Source organism: Leptodactylus fuscus, chromosome 2 (assembly GCF_031893055.1).
Source record: "Leptodactylus fuscus isolate aLepFus1 chromosome 2, aLepFus1.hap2, whole genome shotgun sequence".
Taxonomy (NCBI): Eukaryota; Metazoa; Chordata; class Amphibia; order Anura; family Leptodactylidae; genus Leptodactylus; species Leptodactylus fuscus.
The window spans coordinates 183,725,675-183,751,965 of NC_134266.1; the positions used below are offsets into that span (position 1 = coordinate 183,725,675).

General features: G+C 41.9%; 1 protein-coding gene across 1 annotated transcript; it reads right to left on the bottom strand.

Moving 5' to 3' along the window:
* Window positions 1-1,899: 1,899 nt before the first annotated feature.
* On the bottom strand, window positions 1,900-26,291 carry LOC142193817 (pyrimidine-specific ribonucleoside hydrolase RihA-like). The gene is made up of 6 exons (XM_075262827.1): window positions 26,253-26,291; window positions 25,160-25,352; window positions 18,633-18,812; window positions 7,307-7,418; window positions 6,086-6,222; window positions 1,900-3,194 (listed from the first exon to the last, which is right to left on the bottom strand). Exons 2-6 carry the CDS (start codon window positions 25,340-25,342, stop codon window positions 2,847-2,849), a joined length of 960 nt encoding a protein of 319 aa, XP_075118928.1. The 5' UTR covers window positions 25,343-25,352; window positions 26,253-26,291; the 3' UTR covers window positions 1,900-2,846.

Consider the following 26,291-nt stretch of genomic DNA (forward strand, 5'->3'; position numbering starts at 1 on the left):
CCCTGCCTGTACAGCTATCCCTGTCTCATAGTCACAAAGTTCACATTCTCATATGACCCGGATTTGAAATCCACTATTCGTCTAAAATGGAGGTCACCTGATTTCGGCAGCCAATGACTTTTTCCAATTTTTTTCAATGCCCCCGGTGTCGTAGTTCCTGTCCCACCTCCCCTGCGCTGTTATTGGTGCAAAAAAGGCGCCAGGGAAGGTGGGAGGGGAATCGAATTTTGGCGCACTTTACCACGCGGTGTTCGATTCGATTCGAACATGGCAAACACCGTGATATCCGATCGAACATGTGTTCGATAGAACACTGTTCACTCATCTCTAATAGTAACCTCTATTACAAAAGTGTCTGATCTCTGCAGAAGCAATGCCACCCCTGCTACCTCTTGTGTCACCCCCTCTACCTCATAGATTGTAAGCTCTTGCGAACAGGGCCCTCAGTCCCATTGTGTGAAATGACTTTCTTTGTAATGTAGCTTTCTGTCTGTATTAGAACCCTACAAATTGTACAGTGCTGCGGAATATGTTGGCGCTATATAAATAAGATTTATTATTATTTCTCTCCCCCCTCCTCCCAGCTTTCTGAACGGGCTTGAGAAGGATCACAACAGTTATACAGATCAGATAATATGCACATGCTTATACAGAATTGACTCAGTGTTATCTGTGTGTTTACATAGAGAATTAACAGACAAAATCTTTATCAGCAAACTGCAATTAGTTGAACTATTGCCATGACAAGAGCAATGAGTAAGTGACATCACTTGTCCTATAGGTCTATGGTTATAGCAACGCTGTGTAAACAATGGGAGGAATAAGGTCACATAGCAGGCAAACAAAGCAGAATTTCTAAAGCATTATATTTAGGAAAAGTCTTCAATTTACATAAGCTACCAGTATAGATAGGATCCTTGAGATGGGATAACCGCTTTAACCTTAAAATATATTTTCCAGTGCCCAGATGATCCTCCCACTGCCCAGGGGGACCAGCTGAATGCTGGATGGGTATCACGCTCACCTGTACTTCGGCTATACCTTAGTATATAGTAGTCCATAGTAGTCCAATAGATGTGCCATTTCCTTCAAAAAGCTTTTCCATAAATATCTAAATGAGGCTAAAGTGCAATAGGGAATGTCAGTCTCTTTATTTTGTTATTTTAAACCGGAATATAAAGGCTTAAAGCATAGGTTCTCAAACGTATTTTATCTCTAACTCTAACTCCCACTTAGAGAATCAATTATTTACTAGAACCCCCTAAAATTTTTAACTTTACCACATCTTAAAAATCACAATCACACCATATTTTCTGGACTTACCACCTCATCCTGGGTTTCTGGAGGGAGGTTAGGTCTCTCTTTTTCCAGGGGGTACCTCTTGATCCCCTTGTTTACCTCCTGAACCTCCCTCCCAGATGCTTAGGTAGTAAAACTTTTCGGCTTTTCCTGTCCCCTTGGGACACGTTTTGTACCTTGCGGGTCTCTGATCTCTGCCTTCCCTCCCTCTCTTCCCTTCTGTTCTCTCCCTGTCCTTTGTGGTTGTGTCCCCCCCCTCCTTGCCCTTTTCTTTGTATTGTTCAGTTTTTGTATTTGGCTCTTTGCGTTTCTGGAGATTGGCAATTTGCTTCTCCTCTTTGATCTTTTTGCACTTTTTATGGAAAAATTTTAGAAAAACTACAGTAAAAAAAAAAAAAAAAAAAATCACAATCATTACTTGAACTTATTTATAGTGGGCCATATGAGTCTTATCCTGTTTCTGAGTTCAAACTTATATTTTAAATGAGACTGTTCTAATGAGAGAAATAAAACACAACTTTCTAAATAAGATTTCGAAAAACCTTTATTCAAATTAAAACAAACATTTCAATTTAAATTTTAATACTAATCTAATGTGAAAGTGAAACTGATGATTTTTAACAAGTTTCTTAATATTAGGCTCGAATTTACTCAAAAACAGCGGTACGTCACCGCGTTCGGTAACATGCAAAATATTTCTCTTTTTAGTTAGTAGCGTTGCCACAACACTATGTCCATGTAATCGATGATATGTAGTGTAGTAGGTAGGTTTTGATTTTAGTTTAAAATATTATAAAAACACAAATCAGCCATCACTCCCCCTAAACCGCTTCAACAACCCTCAATTTTCTCTGGGCCCTTTACTACCCCCCTATAGGCCTCCAGCGCCCATATGGGGGCATTATTGCCCACTTTGAGAAACATTAGCTTAAAGCCTCTATTATGCCATGTTGCAGTTCAGTCCAATTTGCAAATGTCTAAAAAAAAAGGCTTTTCAAGGAAATGGTGCCTCTATTGGACTGTATAAAATGTACCCTATTGGCTGGTTTGATACGGTGTATTCTGGTGACAGTCTACCTTTATATGTGAATCAGATCCTGCCAATTTCAACCAGGAATGCAATGTCATGGGGCACTTTAGCTGCCCCAGAGCCAAGAGTAGAGTTAAGGTAACAGCTAGTCTAGGTGTATCAGGCTAAAGTATAAAACAGAAATAGAAGACTAGTTCTTCCTAGTCTAGCTTGTTCTTAATCAAAATTTGTGACAAACTATACTTTTTTTAGAGTATCAAAAGTATTCCAGGTCCAGGCAAACTGCATTATTTTATGAATTTAGGTGCTGTGAGAACACTAGTCATCCTTTTCATGTAATCTCCACCTCATCCAAACTTCTTTTCCAATATACTTCCATTTCCTTTCTTCATTTTCCCAAATAATTTAGGAACACACTATTCCATGGACTGGACTATGAAGGAAACCATACTATCGTATTGAGCTTACTGGATGAAATGATTTTTGATCGCCACCAGTTACAGTAGGTGACGTGAGATTATTGCAGTGCTTTTATCAAAAGGAATTTCAATTTTTCTGTGTCACATTTGGTCATGACAAAGACTTTATGTTTTCTCTGTAGCATGCCTAATGTATCCAACACCATCATTCCTCGAGTCAACGTGCCACTGAGTTCAACCCCAACTGCACAATTCATACTATCAGTGACAAACGTGTCATCTATTGCTGCAGCCATGGCGTAAGAGTCACAAGATACAAATCCTCTGGTCCATTCTTCTCCTTTGTCCTTAGCACAGCTTTTGATGAATCGTTCAGCATGAGCCGATATTTTTCTCATGAATTCTGCCTTTTCTGTTTTCTGAGAGATCCACTCATGATAAAATTCCTAGAAAAATGAAATGGTAATTTAAGTACTGAATTCTGAAAGGAGCTATGCCTGATCGGTAGGGGTCTGACCACAGAGACCCCCACTGATCTTGGGAATTGAAAGGAGTTTTTTTTCAATTTATGCATTCAGCCTGACATCAGCCAGGCTAAAAGCTGGCATGTCGCTTGGTGGATGGATGAACTTGCACTCCGTTTCACTTCTGTGTGCTTTACTTCAATGAAAGTGCCATCCACCAAGATAAACACCTATACAGACTGGCTGCGGTCAGGTGGAATGTGCAGTTCTTGGGACTGGTGGGAGACTTACGGTGTCTGACATAACCCCTTTAAGCACTTAGGTCTTTTAAAGGAATTTTAGGGAATTAACTTCTTTTGGCAATAACTACCTAATCCCTGTTACAAATATCATACAGATAAGAGATTTCGATGCTCCCTACTTGACCCCGTCTGCTTCCTTTTTGAGACTAAAATATTTGTCATACATTCAAACACATGCTCCATACCGTACAGATTCAAGAATGTGCCGCCACTAATGAGTCACATACACCCGCTCTAGCTCTGTATCTTCACTTTAGATGCATAATAAATAAAAACTGCACATGAGCAGTTCAAAAGACTGCATTAGACAGCTAATACACAATACACAGGAGAGCAGATGCAAGGCATTTTAGGAATTGTACTTGTAAACTCATTGCTATAGCTGTTGCACACCTACAGACTTATAACTTCAAGAATAAATAAAGCAGTGTGTGCCAGGTGGGAGACACAGGAAGATAAAGCGAGAATTTGTGACAGATGTTCACACCTCCATTTCACTACCCATTCTTCTTGTCAGTCTCACGACTAAAAGAACAGAAAAGAAACATTCAATGTCCCGAGGGATCCCACTAACTATAGTTGGCAGTCTTGCTTTTTCTGAGATTGAAAAGCAACAAAGTCGGGTTTGAGGGACTTTTTCATCTGGGATTTCAGACAGACAGTGCACATGTAAATGTGTCCTAATACTTCTTTATTACACTTTAGTATGTTGGTTTACCATGTTTGCTGTTCATTTTCAAATTTCTGGGAAAACCCCTTTAGGCTAAGGCCCCATGGGACGACTCGCAGCTATAAAGTGCTGCGGGAAAAACCACGGCAGAAACTCATCATGGTTCTTCCCGCAGCGCTTTAAACAGAAAGTTCATGGTATTTTCCTCTGCAGACTTTCTGTTACAATCATATCTAAGTGGAAGCTGCCGGCGTTTCCGTAGGTATAATTGACATGCCTCGATTTCCTAAACTGCGCTGGTTTTGGAAATCATAGCGTGTCCGCGATGCGGATTTTACCGCAAAATGGGCATGGGATTCACAAGAAACCCATCCACTTTGCAGTTACTGTAAAATGCCGCCATTTTTCCCGTGGCGTTTCTGCCACGGGCAAATCGTGGTGTTTCTGGCTCAGGGGGCCCCGGTCTTAGGCTGAGGTCCCATATTGCAGAAATGCAGCTTATTTTGTTGCAGATTTTGTTGTGGTTTTTTGAGCAAAAGCCAAGAATGGATACATGAAGAATGGGAACTATATAGGAAGTTGTTCGACCTTCTTCTCATTCCACTCCTAGCTTTGGTTCAAAAAACCACAACAAAATTTGAAAAAAAAAAAAAAAAAATCTCTGCTTCTGCAACATGAGGCTTTAGCCTTAAAGGAATTCTATCATTAAACTACTTTTTTTTTTCTAATTACCACGTCGGAATAGCCTTAAGAAAGGCTATTCGTCTCCTACCTTTAGACGTGGTCTCCGCCGCGCTGTTCCGTAGAAATACCGGTTTTAACCAGTATGCAAATGAGCTCTCCGCAGCAATGAGGGCGGGCCCCAGCGCTGAAAGGCCGATGAGCGCATCCCCATTGCTGCCCGAGAGCTCTTTCCTGCGCCGCCTCCTTGTTCTGCAGCAACTCCGCCTCTTCTGGCTTCTCTTGCTCTTGTAGTTCTATACAGGAGCATAGAGAGGCCACCCCAAAATGGGCGCCGGCCAGCTCCTGTATTGAACTGCAAGAGCAGCTACCCAAAAATGGCCGCTGGCCATTGGGCAGCAATGGGGATGCGCTCATCGGCCTTTCAGCGCTGGGGCCCGCCCTCATTGCTGCGGAGAGCTCATTTGCATACCGGTTAAAACCAGTATTTCTACGGAACGGCGCGGCGGAGACCACGTCTAAAGGTAGGAGACGAATAGCCTTTCTTAAGGCTATTCCGACGTGTTCATTAGAAAAAAAGGTAGTTTAATGGTAGAATCCCTTTAAGACCAGACATTGCAGATTTTGATGTGTTTTATTTTTTAACCACAGCCATGAATAGCCTCAAAAGTAACAGGAAGCAATCCACATACTCCTTCTGTGAAATCCACTCCTGACTCTGGTTAAAAAAAACTACAGAAAAATCTGCAACAAAAAAAACGCAGGTTTATCTACAGTGTGTGATCTCAGCCTTAAAAATAGATGTTACTTTTAGTCCCAAGCAGCCAGCGTTTCTGCACCCTGCTGATGTATCCAGCCGAACAGTGGCCTCAGCCACCAACCGCTCACATGACTATTTGGTGGTGCTATTAAATAGAACATATGTCCACTGAGGCCACTAACTGACAGCAGGTAGTTCATCGACTGAAGAGGAGATTATTGCATATTATATTAATTACTTTACAACATTTCTGACTTTTTGTTCTCCAAGAACCAGGCAATCCCTTCAAGCCCTCCCTAATGACGCTGGCAGGCCAATATTTTGATTTAACTCTTTGTTAGAGCATTCTAAATCTCCTAGACAAGAGCCAGCAGAGATTTATTTTTGTTTTCCTGCAAAACATTTTAGACCCTTGTACATATTACTGAAACAAAAAGTTAAAAATAAATGTACAGCTTACCCAAGGAAGTTCATTTTTACAAGTAAATTCCCATGTTGCAATATGTGTTGGACAATCAAATCCATTTAGTACAATGTAAGCTGCTTCTGGATCACATGCAAAATTGAATTCGCCACATACTGTTGTGTTACCTCTTGCTGGAGAAAAAAAACAAATAAATATATATAACATTACACAATACAAATGGCGAGGGTCTGCTCAGTATAAGGGTAAGTTCACACAGGGTTTCGGCCTCAAAATCCTGACCAAAAAGACGGCTCCCATTGAAATCAATGGGAGCCGGTCAGTTCTTTTTTCCAAGAGCCGTTTGTTCCGGCTCCCAGAAAAAAAAAGCGACATGCTCATTCCTTCAGGCAGATTCGTCTCACGACATCCGCCTGAAGACACTCCCTCCTGACTAGGCCCATTCATTTGGGCCTAATCCGGAGCAGAGCATGCGACTGGATGCTGCAACAACCCATGTTTTGGATCGGAACCTGCCTCAGGTTCCAGTCAAAAAAATCCCTGGGTGAACTTACCCTAACAGCACAAAGCAGAAGCAACACAAGAGTGATCAAGACTATAAAATGAAGTTAGGTAAAGGAATAGAAAAACACAGCTGGTGTTCAAATAACAGCACTGCACCTGTCTGAGATGTCTTACGGTATCCACCTCAAAATCCTGGCCAAAAAGACGGTTCCCATTGAAATCAATGGGAGCCGGTCAGGAGTTTTTTTCGGGAGCCGTCTTGTTCCAGCTCCCGGAAAAAGAAGTGAGGTGTTCATTCTTCAAGTTGTTTCGCCTCGCGATTCGGCCTGAAGACACACCCTCCTCCGAACTAGGCCCCTTGATTGGGCCTAATCTGGAGTGGAGTTCAGGCTGGATGCCGATGCAGTGCACTGGCTTTCAGTCGCGGCTACCCAGCTTTTGGACCGGAACCTGAGGCGGCCTCCGCCTCAGGTTCCGGTCCAAAATCCCTGTCTGACTTTACCTTCTCCTATCTCAGTTTTTGTCCTTCCTCTTCTTCCCCTCTACACAGACAGAATTGTAAACTAAACTGCGTGGAGTATCACTGAGACACAAAGTAAAGACAGGAGTAATACTTAAAGACAAAGATACTTTTCTTTAGTGAAGCATAATGCAAAGCTTGTTCCCGTCACCTGTACTATTGAGTTATGAAAAATAAATAAAAGTTTATGTATAATTGTAGTTATACTTGTAGTTTAAAGTGTAAATCCTTACATTCCATATTACCGCCCATGATAAAAAGACTTTTAATTTTCTGTGGAAATGTGGGATCCATGTTCACCGCTAAGGCAAGGTTAGTCAATGGACCAGTTGCAACAACAGATACCTGCATGAAAATAAAATCCGTAAGACTGAAGAATGGAAAAATTACAGCAACAGTAATGAATCTCTTGTAGGACAACTAATACTGCATATAATACCGTATTTTACGGACTATAAGGCGCACTGGACTATAAGCCGCATTGCCCATGAGCGCCTTATAGTCCGTCTCGGTTCATATATAAGGCGCACCGGACTATAAGCCGCAGTCCGGTGCGCATTATATCTTATTGAAAGCGGCGGCAGGCAGACTTTGCCAGTGGCCGCTTAACCCCCCGCGTGCCAGCCGCTTCTATTGGAAGCGCTCAGCAGGCGAGGAGGGGCTCTATCAGCAAAATCATGCTGATAGAGCCCAACCGTAAACGTTAGGTTAAACTACTACACACACACACACCCCCCCCCGTTACAGCAGGGCTGCCGGACACTTCCTATTCATTTCTATGGGAGCCGGCATGCGAGCGCTCCCTATAGAAATGAATGGAAAAAAGCAGTCCATTCATTTCTATGGGGAGCGCTCGCATGCCTGCTCCCATAGAAATGAATAGGAAGTGTCCGGCAGCCCTGTTGTGACACCGCCGTCCTGAAAGAGAACGTGAAACTTACCGAGCGGTGCAGGGTGGGCGGGCATTCAGGCCTCCTCTTCCTCCGATGTTCCGTCCTCCTCCGGCGCTCGCAAGCTGATAATGGCCAGGGCACATGCGCAGTAGAAGCATTATGCGCATGCGCCCCGGCCATTATCAGCGAGCGCCGGAGGAGAAGGACGGAACATCGGAGGCAGAGGAGGCCAGAATGCCCGCCCGCCCGCCCTGCACCGTTGGGTAAGTTTCACGTTCTCTTTCAGGACGGCGGTGTCACAGCAGGGCTGCCGGACACTTCCTATTCATTTCTATGGGAGCAGGCATGCGAGCGCTCCCCATAGAAATGAATGGACTGCTTTTTTCCATTCATTTCTATAGGGAGCGCTCGCATGCCGGCTCCCATAGAAATGAATAGGAAGTGTCCGGCAGCCCTGCTGTAACGCCGGCGTGTACGGCTGTGATACACGCCGGCGTTCGGTAGTGTGAATGCACCCTTACGGTGCTTTTTATGTATGTATGGAAGCGGCACGCAGTCTTTGCCGCCGCTTCCATCCATATATAAGCCGCACCGGACTATAAGCCGCACTTACGATTTCTGAGGAAATCGTAGGTTTTTATGTGCGGCTTATAGTCCGGAAAATACGGTAATTCTAATATGAACAATTGTACTCAAAAAGCTGCTTAAAAACATAATTTATAGAAAAAAAAAACATTATTTACAGTTTTTACATAGAATTATAAAATTTGTTCTCAGGGAATAATGTCATGTTTAAACAGTATTGAGAAGTTCATTTCAGCATCAGATAGTTTTTATTTTGTAAAACGCTGTTGGCATCAATGAAAATTAATGTCCACCTCTTTGTGCTGCAATGCAAGATTCAATTTAGATAACACTGTAAGGGTGCATTCACACTGAGTAAACGCTAGCTTATTTTGTAGAGTAAAATTACACTTGTAAATTTTGCTATCCCATTGACTTCAATGATATTTTTTTACAAGTGTAAAAATACGCCAGTAAAAAATACGCCAGTAAAAAATACGCCTGTAAAAATACGCCTGTAAAATATCATTGAAGTCAATGGGATAGCAAAATTTACAAGTGTAATTTTACTCTACAAAATAAGCTAGCGTTTACTCAGTGTGAATGCACCCTTAAACAGCAAAAAAGAAACAAAAGGATCCAGATGTAAAGGTTACTGTACACAGAAAAATAAGCGCTGTAACACAAAGGGACCAGCGCTCTGGCTCTATTGTGCAGGCATGAGCGGCCAACAAACGTAAAGAAGAGCAGGTGCCCGCTGTCCAGAATAAGTTAAGTCCCGTGCCAAGAAGATACTGCCTGGAAGACAGGTAAGTATGATGGGAGGTTGTTGAGTTAGTTAGGAAGGGCTAGTAGTGGGCGGGCTAGCTAGAAAAACAGGGAGGGTGTGTGAGTGACAAAGGGAGGAGGAGGCAATAAGAGAAGGAGAGGGAGAGTATCAGCGCAAGGCATTATGGTAGTTGCAGGAAAAGAGAACAGGAAGCTATCCATGTAAACAAATACAGAAGATGCCAGGAGCTCACGGAGAACACCAGAAATCACTCAAAACAACTGCTAAAGGTATTCGTTTGCATTTATTAAAGTGGTTATCAAAGCAAAAATAGACATTCCTTTTAAGGTTTAAAGGGGCTCTATCAGCAAAATTATGCTGATAGAGCCCCACATATGCGTGAATAGTCTTTAAAAAGCCTATTCAGGCACCGGTAAAGTTATATTAAACTACCCCCCCCCCGTTTTAAAATAATAACCTAAAAAAGAATGTGCTCTACTTACGGATCATGCACGCTGGGCGGGCATTCAGGGTGTGTCTTCATCTTCTTCCCCGCCTCTTCTTCCTCCGATGTCTTCGGGTCCCGTCCTCCTCCGGCGCTCACTCGCGGACACTGATAAAAAAAAAAAATAGCCTGGGCGCATGTGCAGTAGCCGTAGTAGAAGCCGCGTGCTACTGTGCATGCGCCCAAGCTATTTTTTTTTATCAGTGTCCGCGAGCAAGCGCCAGAGGAGGACGGGACCCGAAGACATCAGAGGAAGAAGAGGCGGGGAAGAAGATGAAGACACACCCTGAATGCCCGCCCAGCGTGCACGATCCGTAAGTAGAGCACATTCTTTTTTAGGTTATTATTTTAAAACGGGGGGTGGGGTAGTTTAATATAACTTTATCGGTGCCTGAATAGCCTTTTTAAAGGCTATTCACGCATATGTGGGGCTCTATCAGCATGATTTTGCTGATAGAGCCCCTTTAAATAAGCTGGGGGCAGTGAAAGAAATATATATAAAAAATATATACTCACCTGTCCTCATTGTTCTGGTGTCCTCCTGGTTCATCTGCACCGGCGGTGTCTTTCTGTGTTGTCTTTCTGCGTTGTGCTGAAGCCACTAATTGGCCTCAGCGATCACGTGACCACAAAGGCCAACCAGCAAAGGGCCTGAATGTCTCTATGACATCACGGGTCCTCTTCCTGAGGCCTGCTGAGCCCACTGATTGGCTTCAGTGGTAATGTGACCACTGAAGCCAATCAGCGGCTTTGCCATAACGCCTGAAGAGACCCGGGAGAGCAAATGAACGGGGAGGCGCGGGGCAACAACAGATCAATGGGGATATGCGAGTATGCTTCTTTTTTTTTTTTTTTTTCACTACCCCCAGCAGATTTAAACTTTAAAAGATTTGCCTGGACAACCCTTTTAATCTATTAACCGGTTAAGGACCAGGCCCAGAAGTACATTAAGGACCGGGCCTCTTTTTTCAAAACTGACATGTGTCACTTTAAATGGCAATAACTTTGAGACGCTTTAACTTACACAAGTGATTTTGAGATTGTTTTTTCGTAACACATTATACTTCATGTTAGTGGTAAACACTAATCAATATTTTTGTATTTATTTATAAAAAAACTAGCAAATTTGATGGAAATTTGGAAAAAAATTGCAATTTTCAAAATGTGAAATTCTCTGCTTTTCAGGCAGATAGTCATACCATCCAAATACATGAATAAATATTATCTCCCATATCTCTGCTTTATATCGGCATCATCTTTTGATTGTCTTTTAATTTATTTAGGCTGTTACAAGGCTTACAAGTGTAACAGAGATTTTCCAGATTTACAAGAAAATTCCTCAAATTAATTTTTTAGGGAACACTTCAGTTCTGAAAGGAATTATAAAGGCCTATATAATAGAAACCCCCATAAATCACCCCATTTTCAAAACTACACCCCTCAAATTATTCAAAACAGCATTTGGGATGTTTGTTAACCCTTTAAGCATTTCATAAGAATAAAAATAATATGGAGGTCAAATTTAGACATTTCATTTTTTTTCACTAATACATTCATTTAGACCTAAAATTAACACATTCACAAAGGGTTAAAGGAGAAAATGCATCTCACATTTTGTTATGCAATTTCTCCCGTGCACAGAAATACCCCACATGTGGGTGTAAACTGATTTTTGGGCACATGGCAGTGCACGAAAGGGAAGGAGCGACACTGGGTGTTTGAACAGCATATTTTGCTGGAATAATTTTCAGGCACCATGTCGCATTTGCAGAGCCCTTAGCGTACCAAAACAATGGAAACCCCCCAAAAGTGACCCCATTTTAGAATCTACACCCCTCACAGAATTCATCAAGGGGTATAGTGAGTATTTAGACCCTACAGTTGTTTCACAGATTTTACTAACATTGGAATGTGTAAAAGAAAAATTACTAAAATGTCACTTTATCCCCAAAGTTTTCATTTTCACAAGGGGTTAAAGGAGTAAAATCCCCCCAAAGTTTGTTAAACAATTTATCCTGAACATGGCAATACCCCATATGTGGCCATATTCTGCTGTATGGGTACATGGCGGGGCTCAGAATGGAAGGAGCGCTATTTTGCTTTTGGATGGCAGATTTTGCTGGAATAATTATTAGGTGCCATGTCGCATTAGCAGAGCCCCTAGAGTACCAATACAGTGGAAACCCCCTAAAAGTGATCCCATTTTGGAATCTACACCCCCCACAGAACATATCAAAGGGTAGAGTGAGCATTTTGACCCTACAGCTGTTTCACAGATTTTATTAACATTGGGACATGAAAATGAAAATTTACTTTTTTTCCAACAAACTGTCAATTTAGCCCTAAATTTTTCATTTTCACAAGAGGATAAAGGAGAAAAAGCTCCCTAAAGTTCGTTACACAATTTCTCCTGAACACAGAAATGCCCCATATGGGGTCATAATCTACTGTATGGGAACATGGCGGGGCTCAGAATGGAAAGAACGCTGTTCGGCTTTTGAAGGGCAGATTTTGCTGGAATATTTTTCAGGTGTCATGTCGCATTAGCAGAGCCCCTAAAGTACCAATAAAGTGGAAACCCCCTAAAAGTGACCCCATTTTGGAAACTACACCCCTCATAGAATTTATCTAGGGGTTTGGTGAGCATTTTGGCCTCACAGCTGATTCACAGATTTTATTAACAATGGGACGTAAAAATATATAATTACTTTTTTTTCCAATTAATCGTCCATTTAGTGCCATATTTTTAATTTTGCAAGTAGCTGAAGAATTAAAAGCATCCCAGAGTTTGTTACACAATTTCTTCTTAACACAGCAATACCCCATATGTGGCCAAAATCTGTTGTATGGGTACATGGTGGGGCTCAGAATGGAAAGAGCGCTGTTTGGCTTTTAGAAAGCAGATGTGGCTGGAATAGTTCTCAGGTGCCATGTCGCATTAGCTGAGCCCCTAAAGTATCAATACAATGGAAACCCCCCATTGTGACCCCATTTTAGAAACTACACAGGTGACAGTAAACTGGAATTCACCAAGAAGTGACCCCATTTTGTAGGGACAATTTTAGGGCCTCTGCAAATGTGACGTGGTGTCCAAAAACAAAGAATCTAAATCTGCACTCCAAAAGCACATATCACTCCTTCACATCTGCGCCCTGCTGGGTACCCAAATAGCAGTGTATGCCCACATGTATGACACTGGTGTACCCCGGATAACGTACTTAATGCCATATGTGGGTAGAAATGGCTGTTTGGGCACAGCCGGACACAGAAGGGAAGGAGCACTATTTTGGTTTTTGGAGCACAATTTGGTTTTTGGAAGTCATGCCACTTTTGCAAAGCCCCTGAATTGCCAATAAAGTGGAATCTGCAGACATGTCACCCCATTTTGGACACTAGCCCACTCATGGGATTTATCAAGTGGTGTAGCGAGAATTTTTAACCCCTGAGTGTTGCATTTATTTAGTTTCCAGAAATGAAATCACAGCTGATGATGAAGTTAAAAATGAAAATTTTCCAGAGATTTGCCATTTTAGTGCCCGATATGTTGTGCCCAACTTATGTCAGCAGAGACACTCCAAAAACTGGTAAGCGGGTATCCCGGGCACAACAGCTTTTAGAGCGTTCATCTCTGATACAAGATGGGCACAACATGTTACGCACAGAAATGACGGATTCCTGGAAAAATTGTCATTTTCACCTCTCACAATCAGCTTCGTATTCATTTATGGATAATAAGTTATAGCAACACTTGGGGGTTAAAAATGCTCTCTGTACCCCTGGATAAATCCTTCAGGGGTGTAGTTTCCAAAATAAGGTCTCATATCAGGGGATTCCACTTTACTGGCGTTTCAGCTCTGCAAAAGTGTCATGGCATCCAAAAACCAAACCGTCTGTGCTCCAAAAACCCAATAACCTTTCTTCCCTTCTGTGCGCGGCTGTGCCCTAATATCAGTTTATACCCACATATGACATTACGTCCGTTATCCGGGGTACACCAGTATCATACATGTGTCATACATGTGGCATAAACTGTAGTTTGGGCGCACAGCAGGGCGCAGAAGGGAAGGAGCGCTATGCGGCTTTTGGAGTACAGATTCGGATGTTTGGTATTTGAACGCTATGTCATGTTTGTAGAGCTTGTAAGGTACCAGAAAAGTGGATTCCCCAAAGGAGTGACCCCATTTTGAAAACTGCACCCCTCAAAGAATTTATCAGGGGGTGTAGTGAGTATTAGTATCCCAGACGTGACTGCACAGCGGATGGCGAAGAGGGAATATATAAGCTGTGCGGAGAACATTGCAAACACCAAATTCCCTACTATGTCCCAGTAGCTCCTATGATTGGGGGAGTCACTCTGGGGGTCACTCCTGGTGTTTTTTCGCTCATAAGCTGTAAATTTGGGGTGTCCCCTGATATTCGCTCGCACAGCTTATATATTCCCTACCTGCCGCAGCCAGTTGTGTTCTAATAATTTGGCGATTTTTGGGGGGTTTTGCCATGACATTGCTAGATGCTATATTTTCTTTATTTTTCTGGTGACATGGCCATATAAGGGCTTGTTGTTTGCGGGATGAGATGCATTTTGTAATGACACCATTTTTGGGTGCCTACAACTTACTGATTACATTTTATTAACTCTTTCTTGCTGGATTAAAAAAAAAAAAAATCAATCCTGCATTGAGTTTTACATTTAAAATTTTTCGCCATGCAGCGTACAGTATAAGTAACATGTGTCCTTTATTCTGCGGGTCGGTACGGTTACGGCGATACCTCATTTATGTTATTTTTTTATGCGATACTAAGTCTGCAGAACAAAAACACATATGGGGACATAAATCAATGTTTTTTGCATCGCCATCTTCTGAGAGGCGTAACATTTTTATTTTTCGGTTGACAGTGTTGGTTGAGGGCTTATTTTTTGCGGGACAATGTGCGCTTTTTATTGGCACTGTTGTGGGGTGAATATGACTTTTTGATCACTTTTTATAGCATATTTTGTAGGATGAGATGGCAAAAAATCATTACTTCCGGCGAGTTTTTTCCATTTTTTTTTTCCGACGTTCACCGTGTACATTAAATATTATTTCAGTTTTATTGTACAGGTTGTTACGGACGCGGCGATACCAAATATGCATTGCTTTTTTTAATTTTTAGTGCTTTTTTTTATATAATTCATTTTGTATAGAAAAAAGGGATTTTTGGACTTTAGAACTTTATTACTTTTTTCATACACTTTTTTTTTTTTTTTTTTAACTTTTTTTTTTTACTTTTTCATGTGTCCCTTTAGGACACTTGAATCAGTTGATGCTTTGATGAAAGCATCAACTGATTCTGCACAATAGCAGACAGGACACGAGCAGGACATGAACCTGCTCGTGTCCTGTAAGCTGCAGAGGAAGTGAGCTGCATCGCTCACTTCCTCCATCGCCCGGGCAGAAGCAGCAGGTATGTGGGGGCTCCGGTAGTCTGGGGTCACTGGCCAGACCCCAGACTACCTTTTACTGACATTGGCACCCCCCGATCTCGCCGCGGGGGGTGCCGATCACTTTCAATTATCGGCGGATCCCTTTCGATCGCGCCGTGATGTTTGACGGCGCGATCGAAAGGGTTAACACGTCCAGTCGGACTCAGTTCCGCCTGGACGTTATGGAGGAAGGGGTTAGGTGTTAGTAACACCTAACCCCTGTCCCCCCCGCACCCCTCCCCCCGCCAGAAAGGTACCTAAAGGCTGGACGTATTTCGGCAATAGTCCGGTCTTTAGGTACCAGCACATGAGGCCGTAAATTTACATACGGTGGTCCTCATGTGGTTAATGACACTAAACAGACCTTTTGAAAAATTATTTATTGCCCGGAAAACCCCTTTAAAGAGGCTCTATCATTGGGAAAAGTCATATTTAACTAAGCACATTCTTGCATAGCCTTTAGAAAGGTTATTCCACACCTACCTTTTGTATGTAAATCGCCTCAGTGGTTTTTGAATGAGCCCTCTTTTATTCATATGCTAATTAGCTTCTTGGTGCACCCCGGAAGTCTCATCATGCACCCTCTGCGCTATTCTTTCCTATGTATGTGTACAGCACAGGCTGCTGCTGATGATGATCTGCTTCCTGCTTGCACACACAGATAGGAGAGAATAGCAGAGAGGAGTGCTGCTGGGAACTTCCTGTGCGAGCTTGAAGCTAATTAGCATATGAATAAAAACAGACTTATTCAAAAACCACTGGTAGGTGGTAGGTGTGGAATAGCCTTTCTAAAGGCTATGCCTGTATATGCTTAATTAAAAATGACTTTTCCCAATGATAGAGCCCCTTTAAGGCTAAGCCCCCACATTGAGGAAACACAGCTTTTTTGGTTGCAGATTTTGTTGTGTTTTTTTAAGCCAAAGCCAAGAATGGTTACAAAAGCAATGGGTAATATAGAGTAAGTTCTTATACTGCTACCTTCTTCTAAATCCACTTCTGTCTTTGGCTCAAAAACCTACAACAAAATCTGCAACAAAAAAAGCTACATTTCTGCCACGTGGGGATTTAGCCTAAAGGCCAAAACCTGTTCCCCCAGAGCACTAGTTTAAAGGTATTCTAAAATCTGTACACTAGGAACTCCTTTTAGCTCCCCTATAGAATTTCCTAGAACTCAAAAAAATCAGTATCACAAATCTAGAATATATTCTGGAGGTTACCTACTTTCTACTCTTGAAGACGGTAGAGATCAGACCTTGGGAAAAACCTTTTGAGGCTAATAATCGACAGAATTCTCAACCAGTTGAGCCAAGCCCTTCTTGGGCGGAAAGGGGGCTATCAAGATGACACTTGCCAGAACCCTTCCTGATCTTCCTCTGAGCTATCAGAATAAGGAAGAAAGGCTTAGGCCAGCTTGAGATTCCAAATGAGGTAGAAAGCATCCACCTCAGATGGGGATTTTGGGCAGAGTCGACTGCGCATGCCCACAGTCACAAGAAAAATGGCCGCTTACACAGTAAGTAAGCGGCCATTTTCTGGTGGCCTGTGGGCATGCGCAGTCGGCTCTGCCCGAGGCCTAGAAGTTTGAACCCAGCTCCGGAAGAAGACACACAGAGAGGCCATTCCTGAAGAAGATGGAGATAGCGCTGGAGATTTCTCTCACAGCATTGGGGACGCCCCCAGTGCTGTTTGTGCGGTGGGGACCGCCCCCAGTGCTGCGAGAGAACTCATTTGCAAACAGACGAACACCGGGATTTCTACCAAAGCGGCAGTGCGGAGAAGACATCTAAAGGTAGGAGAAGAATAGCCTTTCTTAAAGCTATTCGCATGTGTGATCGAGAAAAAATGTGAATTTAATGATAGAATCCCTTTAAGGGATGTCCCTACTGATTTCCAAGTGTGCCTTAGAAAGCCATCAGCTTTTTTATCAACTAGGTCTTTAAAAGGTACCCATCTACTGCCAATTATTTTTTGAGGCTTTAGATATAGCCACATCAATTTTCACCAGTGTCCCAGGAAGAACAGGCTTCTTCAACAGATAATTGCACCTGACTACCTCTGGAATAAAACTCTTGTCCGTTTTGTTTTTATTCACATTATGCACCGGAAAATGTTTGTGTTGAGGATTCTTTGCCCACCAAACACAATGCACACTGGTACACTGCACCAATTTTAAAGGGGTTTTCCCATCTCACTGTTTCAGCAGTTTGCCTGCAGTCTTGTCTTCTCACTTCCTCCCCCCCCACTATGAAGTATCACAATACTTATGCAGAGCAGACAAAATGCACATATTCTCTGCTTGTAAACAACAGACTCAGTGCTATCTGTGTGTTTACATAGAGATGACAGATTCAGTTTTATCAGCAAATTGCAATTAGCTGAACTTACTGTCCTGCCAGCAATAGCAGTGAGTGATGTCATTTGTTCTATTTCACAGGTCTGTGGTTATGGTAATGCTGTGTAAACAATGGGAGGAATAAGTTCGCATAGAAGGAAAACAAAGCAGAATTTCTGAAGAAATATATTTAGGAAAAGTCTTCAATTTACATAAGCTACCAGTATAGATAGGATCCTTGAGATGGGGCAACACCTTTAATAATATACAGGTTGTGGCATGCTTCATTGAAGAAACAAATACATTAGGCATTGGTAAGTTATAGTATTTCAGTGCTCTGTATATTTTTAAGTTGCACTGGTTATGTGGATACTAAGATTTATTTAATATCAGGTATAAAAAAAATAAATATATGAGGGGGGCCACACGGTGGCTCAGTGGTTAGCACTGCAGCCTTGCAGTGCTGGGTCCTGGCGTTCAAATCCCACCAAGGGCAAAAAACCATCTGCAAGGAGTTTGTGTGTGTTCTCCCCGTGTTTGCATGGATTTCCATCCCGTATTCCAAAAAGACATACTGATAGGGGAGCTCACAATCTACATAAATATATATATATATATATATATATATATATATATATATATGCTACAGGAGGGTTATATATATGATACAGTACAGTAAAATAAGAATCTCTCTACATACATTCCTTTTCTTTTCATAACATAGCTTATGTTTTTTTTCTCCATTACAGAAAAGACAAAAACAAAACAAAAAAATAGCAACTGGATGAACCCAGATATTCTCAATCGATCCGTTAGGCTCTGTTGGTGTGCATTACATAATGTAACTCCTCAGTTTTCATTAAATTTTTACTGTTGCTATGACAGAACAGAAAAATGGAATAAATGCTGCAGATGTGAACCTAACCTATCTGTAAAGCTGCATACCTGATAGCTGTATAAAAAAGAATAACATGTTACATGTTACATGTTATAAAAGACACAGTAAACTGTAACTTATCTAGATTAACCCACCTTCCCAGAGTATTCATTTACTATCCTTATCATTGCAAGAACAGCATGTTCTTTTTGTAGAAGGCCAATATCTGGGGCTGTAGAATCTGCTGCATCACCAAGTCCATCAACCCCGTGGTAAAAGCTGGCATGGAGAGTATTAGCCAGTAGTGGTTTAGATGCTCCTCCATATACAGGAATCTGCAAGACAAATATAAACTCATTCAAATAGTATAAAACATAAGAATACTATAGACCTTTTTTAATTTCTGCAAAATCCACTGTTCAGTCTATAGGGGTCACGCTGTTGTGTACGGCTGCCAGGCACCATACAGAAGCCAAGTGATTCATATTCTATACTAGCTGGTACCCGCGACTTCGTCTGCGGTGATTGTAGAAGTGGGTATATACAGGCGGGGGTAAGGTTTTCGTACTGTGTATATGGTATGGGATATGAAATGTAAGTTTGTATCTTGTTTGTAATTCAGAGAATACGTGAGACTTTTGTGTTGAAGTTAATTTGTATTTGAGCTGCTATACGGTGTTGTGAGAAACTTTACATAGTGACTTTGGGACAGAAGTATTTGAAGTTAACCCTTTCCCGCCGATGGCATTTTTTGATTTTCGTTTTTGACTCCCCTCCTTCTAAACCTCATAACTTTTTTATTTCTCCGCTCCCAGAGCCATATGAGGTCTTAATTTTTCCTGGGACAAATTTTTCTTCATGATGCCACCATTATTTATTCTATATAATGTACTGGGAAGCAGGGAAAAAATTCAGAATGGGGTGGATTTGAAGAAAAAATGCATTTCTGCGACTTTCTTACGGGCTTTGGTTTTACGGCGTTCATTGTGCAACCAAAATGACATGTCCCTTGTATTCTGTGCTTCGTTACGATTCCGGGGATACCAAATTTATATGGTTTTATTTACATTTTGACCCCTTAAAAAAAAATCCAAAACTGTTAAAAAATTATTTTTTGAAAAGTCGCCATATTCCGACAGCCGTAACTTTTTTATACTTGCGTGTACGGGGATGTATAGGGCGTCTTTTTTTGCGGGAACGGGTGTACTTTGTAGTTCTACCATTTTTGGGAAATGTTATTGCTTTGATCACTTTTTATTAAAATTTTTAGCAGAATCAAAACAGTGAAAAAATGGCAGTTTGGCACTTTTGACCATTTTTCCCGCTACGGCGTTTACCGAACAGGAAAAATATTTGTATAACTTTGTAGAGCGGGCGATTTAGGACGCGCGGATACCTAACATGTATGTGTTTCACAGTTTTTAACTACTTTTATATGTGTTCTAGGGAAAGGGGGGTGATTTGACTTTTTAATCCTTTTTATTTATTTTTTTTATATTTTTTGTACTTTTTTTTAAACTTTTTTTTTTGCATTTATTAGACCGCCTAGGGGTATTGACATGGGTGGGCGGTGTCGCGGATTGTCGGAGTGGTGGGGGCAAACATGGCTGCTCCGGAGCGTTAAAGAGCGCCTCCTAGAGAATCGTTAAGGTGAGGGGTAAAGTATATGTATATGTGATTGTGTGGGGTTAGGGGCGAGGCTGTAGAGGGCAATATGAATTTTGTGGCTTGCTATGGTCCAAAGTGTGTGAGATTGCAGAGATGGTGGTGTGAGTTTGGGTTTTGTGGGGGTCCTGGCACAAACGTATGTGCGCTATTGTGACGAAAAGTAGCCTATTGTTTAATCGAGTGTAATAACTATGTTTGTGGAAAATTTCAGCCAAATCGGTGGAGCGGTTTTTGCGTGATTGACCGCCAAACATCCGAACATCCAAAGGGTCCTGGGAAAAACGTATGTGCGCTATTGTGACAAAAAGTAGCCTATTGCGCAATCGAGTGTAGGGACTATGTTTGTGGAAAATTTCAGCCAAGTCGGTGGAGCGGTTTTTGCGTGATTGACCGCCAAACATCCGAACATCCAAAGGGTCCTGGGAAAAACATATGTGAGCTATTGTGACGAAAAGTAGCCTATTGCGCCATCGAGTGTAGGGACTATGTTTGTGGAAAATTTCAGCCAAATCGGGGTCCAAAGTGTGTGAGATTGCAGAGATAGTGGTGTGAGTTTGGGTTTTGTGGGGGTCCTGGGAAAAACGTATGTGCGCTATTGTGACAAAAAGTAGCCTATTGTTTAATCGGGTGTATTAACTATGTTTGTGGAAAATTTCAGCCAAATTGGTGGAGCGGTTTTTCCGTGATTGAGGAACAAACATCCGAACATGCAAACATCCAAACACACAAACCCACAAACTCAGAAACTTTCACATTTATAATATTAATAGGATGATATCAAGTGACTTTACTGCAACTCTACTCCCATGGAACTGAATGCAATTGTATTGTTGAATGCACACTATATATGTATGGAGCAGTCTGCTTAGGCCTATGTACACTATGGACACCAAAGCATAAAAAGTGGAGCCCATGGGAGGTGAGCAAACATTAAAAAAAAACTGTGTTACTCACCTCTCCTGGGTTCCGACATGACTCCTTGCTGTCTTCAGGGGTCTTCTGACTGACTTGGCCCACCAACTGTTTGTTGTACATCCCCATGAAATACTGGTAGCTTATCCTGAGCATAAGCTACCTAAATAACAACCTGTTAAACACCTTTAAAGAAGACCTTACATGTCCTTTACAATGTGCCCTGCCTTAGGTGCCAGAGATAGCAGTGTTATTAGTTTCAGCTACCAATATCACTGTACTGTTAGAGGCGTCAGTCTCACAACTGAGATCGCAGTCATCGTGGGTGCTGAGGAACGCCACTGTTTACAGAAAGTCTAAAGAAGAGTACTGTCACAACAGTGCTCCCCCTGCCCTTTGATGATGCTGAGCTGTGAGGCCAGCCCCTCTGACAGTACAGTGATACCGGTAGCCAATACTAAAAAATAAAAGCAAAAATTTAGCATTCCCAAGTAATACTTGTGTGAAGTAAATGTAGAGGAGATACTGTGGAGGGTAACTCATTTTCTCATTGTCAACATCAACGTAAAGACAGCATGTAAAGAGAAAGGAAGCCTCAGTAGGGGAATCACCACTCTAGAGTACGGGTGGGCTGTGGCCTAAATCAATTTCACGATTAATCAGCTATTTTACCTCGAATATGACTAATGGCGATTATTTAGGTCATGCCCCTTTTAAACCACGCTCTTTTTACAGTATAAGTATATGCTGGGCGAGCCTTGCAAGATTCGTCTTGCAAGGTCTGCCTGCAATTGGGTTCCGTCTGGCTGGCTGAATTGGAACTGCTGTTATACTTTGGAATTGATACAGACCAAAAAATATAGTAAGCTGAGGCCAGTCAGAGTTGAGAAAACACACAAAAACCCCACAGTGTTATAAACCTCTCCTGGGCAACTTCCTGCTATCTTTGGATCTTCTGACTGATGGAAGGGACTGCTGAGGCCTGTGAATGGGCCTCAGCGGTCAACAACTATGAATAAAGAGATGAATGATATATATTCACTTTTTACAGCTATAAAGCTGCAAATGTAAATGGATCCTCATAAGTTTAAAATGTAACTTTAATATAAATAATTAACATGAAAAGACAAATATATATAAAATCCCACTGTGTGTGCAACCCAGAAATGCCTCCATGTCAAGTCCTAATTGTAGATTAACTAACTTATTTAAAGTAGAGATGAGCTGTGTATTATATGCTTGTGGGGTCAGTATTACGGTGGTATAACAAAAAATATATGATAAATGGGTAAATATATAATGAATAATTAATAAATAAATAACTAGCACGTAACCTCCAGATATCAAACTGTCCACCTCCAATAACGAGGATGAAATGGCAAATACGGAATTGAAAAAGAGAGAGTAAGCAGAAGATAAGCAGCACTAGTGCTATTCAAATATTGGGATAAGAACGAGAAGATATAAAGACCAATGTCCCAAGTTACATATATATATAGAAGGGGAGCTTCTAACTATAAGGACAACCGCTAATATCATAGATGCCTTTCCTCTGAGAGGGCTAAAAGGTGACACCTAAATGGCCGTGCACCAAGCTAATGAGCTTAGCTCTCAAGAAAACAGCATTAATTAAGAATAGTCATAGGCAAAAATAGTGTACCGATGTGTTTCTTCTTTTTAGGAAGTTCATCAGGGAACTGAAACAGAAGTCTGTTCTGAACAATAGTCAGAATGGCAGGAGCCTATGGCTAGAGCATACGAAAGACAAAGGGGAGGAAGGGGAAGGGAATGGAGGAACAAACTAGGTAAGAGATATTCGGAGAGGGGCAAATAATGACAATGGAAGTAAAACTTAATTATGTCAAAGAGAAAGGGGGCAAGATTAGCTCTAAATATAGCAGGTTGAACGGATCTAAATGTATCAATCTACTTGCCCTCTTTTCGGAGAATTAACTTGACCCAGTCGCCACCCCTAGTGGGTTAATTCCACAAAATTTAAACAAAATGAGTCATTATTGTGAAAGGTTGCATCTTGTCTTGCTAAAGGGGTGTTATGTTTTTGTAAAATAGCGTTAAAGTGGTTGTAAATGCGGCTCCAGAACTCCTGCTGGGTTTTACCCACGTATTCCAGAGGGCAATTGCATTGTGCAACATAAGCAGAGATACTGCCTCAAGAGGCTATTGATGGAGGTCTTCTTCCTAAAGACCTGCATCAGTATCATTTCACCAAAGTCTCTTGAGAATAATATCCAAAAATGGGAGAGTGCTCTGATCCCACTTGCACATGAAGTGAAGATCAAGTTCATTGTTGTTAAAGGGGCTCCACATATGAGTGAATAGTCTTCATCTTCATCCACGCCTCTTCTTCCTGCGATGTCCTCCGGTCCCGTCTTCCTCTGGCGCTCGCGAGCGGACACTGATATAAAAAAATGGCCTGGGCGCATGCGCAGTAGCATGTGGCTGCTACTACGGCTACTGCGCAGGCGCCCAGGCCATTTTTTTTTATATCAGTGTCCGCTCGCGAGCGCCGGAGGAGGACGGGACCAGAGGACATCGCAGGAAAAAGAGGCGGGGATGAAGAAGACGGCGCACCCTGAATGCCCGCCCAGCGTGCACGATCCGTAAGTAGATAACGTTCTTTTTTAGGGTTTCATTTTAAAACGGGGGGGGGGGGGGGTAGTTTAATATAACATTTACGGTGCCTGAATAGCCTTTTTAAAGGCTATTCACGCATATGTGGGGCTCTATCAGCATAATTTTGCTGATAGAGCCCCTTTAAGGGCCATAACAAATTAAGAAAATGACCCCCCTATTCCTTTTCAGAGAACCAAAATATCATCTATATATCTCAGAGGTAGATATCATTCTGCCACTGGCTGAGGTTGTTCGAGGTTACAATGTTGGTCTACCACTAGCCCAGGAGCAAATTAGCATAACTGGGGTCACAGGGGCTCCCCATAGCTGTGCCCCTGAGCTGGTGGAAAAATTGGCTGGCAAAAATTAAATAATTTTTAGTTAAACAAAAGAGAAGCAACTCAAGGACAAAAGCATTATATGGTCTAGTTGTGATACGATTTGTGTCTTGCTCGCATCCCAAGGTGTTGGTGTATAGAGGTGTAGAGAGCCTCTACATCAACAGAGGCCAGGATGACATCCTCCATAATGTGACCGCCTAGACATTTCAGATCGGATGTGTCTACTACATAGGAGAGTAATGACTAGACAAAACTTTTTAGCCCCAAATTTATGAACACCCCTAAGTTTCTGGTCAAACTCCCCACTGCAGACCTCCCATGGGTCTCTGCCTATTTTATTTTGGGGTATAATAGCAATTCCAATTCAGATGTGTTTGAAACTGCAAGTAGATCCTTGCAAATATTATAATAAGCGAAATGAAATAATGATGTGAGCAAAATCATGTCAGTTATCGTGGTTCATTGATGTCCAGTTTCGGTTATTTTTGAAAACCCAGGAAAAGGAAGCAATGGCACTGAGTGTATATGGAGTAAAATACAAATATTATTGAAAAATAATAAAACAAAAGTAGTAAGTAGTAATTGAAGTAAGTTCAATTGAAGTTGTTTTTTTTTTTTTTTTTTGACTAGTCGCCCAGCCTTACTCTACAGTTGTTCTTTGAACAAATCAACTCCCTCCCATAGGTGAATACTCAGCTTTGGAAGCAATGGTTCTTCAATAAAATACAATTCAGGGATCGTTCACATCTGCGTTGTGAACTCCGTTGTGCAGGTTTCCGTTTCCTGCCTAAAACAGAGTCAGGAGACGGAAACCTGCAGGAGTCTCTCTCACCCATTCATTTGAATGGGTGAGAGAGATGTCCGGCCGTGAGCGTTTTAGGCTCTCCGCCGCGAAACCGGGTTTTATAATCCGGACACAGAGTCGGACATGCAGTACTCTGTGTCCGGATAAAAAAATCCGGTTTCGCGGCGGAGAGCCTAAAACGCTCACCGCCGCTTATGGCCGGACCCGGTCTGAGCTTTCCGACTTCTGGCATGCAGAAGACGGAAAGCTCAGAACGGACAGGTGAACGCTAGTGTGAACCTAGCGTAACAAATGTATCTCAAAGGGGAAAATGATAAATCACCTCAAGCCTGTTGCAAGTTTTTAAGACGCGTAGAACATTCCTGCAGACATTTTCTAAAGTAGTGTTTCCATGACAGCAAGTGATTCCCAGGATCTCAACATGAGGAGCTGCAAATGCCACCATAAGCGCTTGAGCATCATCTACTCCACAGTCCACATCTACCAGCAGCAATGTCTTATCCATCTCAGGAAATCTGAAAAAAAATAAAGTTATGTTAAAGTTTTGTAGTCACAGCTCTCACACCTAGCATCTCAATTGTGAACTGTAGATGAAAAAAAAAAAGATTTACACACTTTGGGTGCATTAACACGGAGTAACGTACCGCGTGATGTGGCACGTATACGGCGTGTGAGACTTTGAGCGCCATATACGCTCCTATTGATTTCAATGGGAGTCTGGATTGTATACGCGGCGTTATTTTGCGACGGCCACAAAATAACGCGGCGTATACGTTCCAGGCTCCCATTGAAATCAATGGGAGCGTATACGGCGCTCAAAATCTCACACGGCGTATATGTGCCAGGTCACGCAGCACGTTACTCCATGTGAATGCACCCTTTGGATTGAAAATAATATATATTTTGTTTTTTACAGTTATTGGTATTGTATATTAGTTATATGTATAGTACGTTGCATATTTACTTGCATAGCAATTCAATCAGCGTCTTTCTTCTTGATTTAAGAGCTGTACTGCTACTGTCTGACCCGGATTGTCTTTGTTACTAGATTCCTCTGAGAGAAGTCCTCAGTAGTTGTGCAGTATATCACACTAGTCATATACAGTTCCCAAGAAACATATAGAGGCCAAAAGAACAGTCTTACACCTAGGGCTCATTTAATGTATAGTGTGAATAGAGCTTAATCTGCGCCCCAGAAAAAGCTTATGACCAGCTTCTTTATAACAATGCTAAATGACAGTATGGGTGAAGAGCTGACAATCTAACTCCATCTGTATAGTACTATAGACACACATAGAATAACAGACATACCAAGGAGCAGGCTTCTAAGTGCACACTCTCAGGGCAGCTCCATACTAACTGCAGGCAGCCATTGAGCCGGTTATCACATGCTGTCACACCGCACTCACACTTACCTCTAGTGCACACGAGCTGCGTTCAAGTAGAAGACGCTG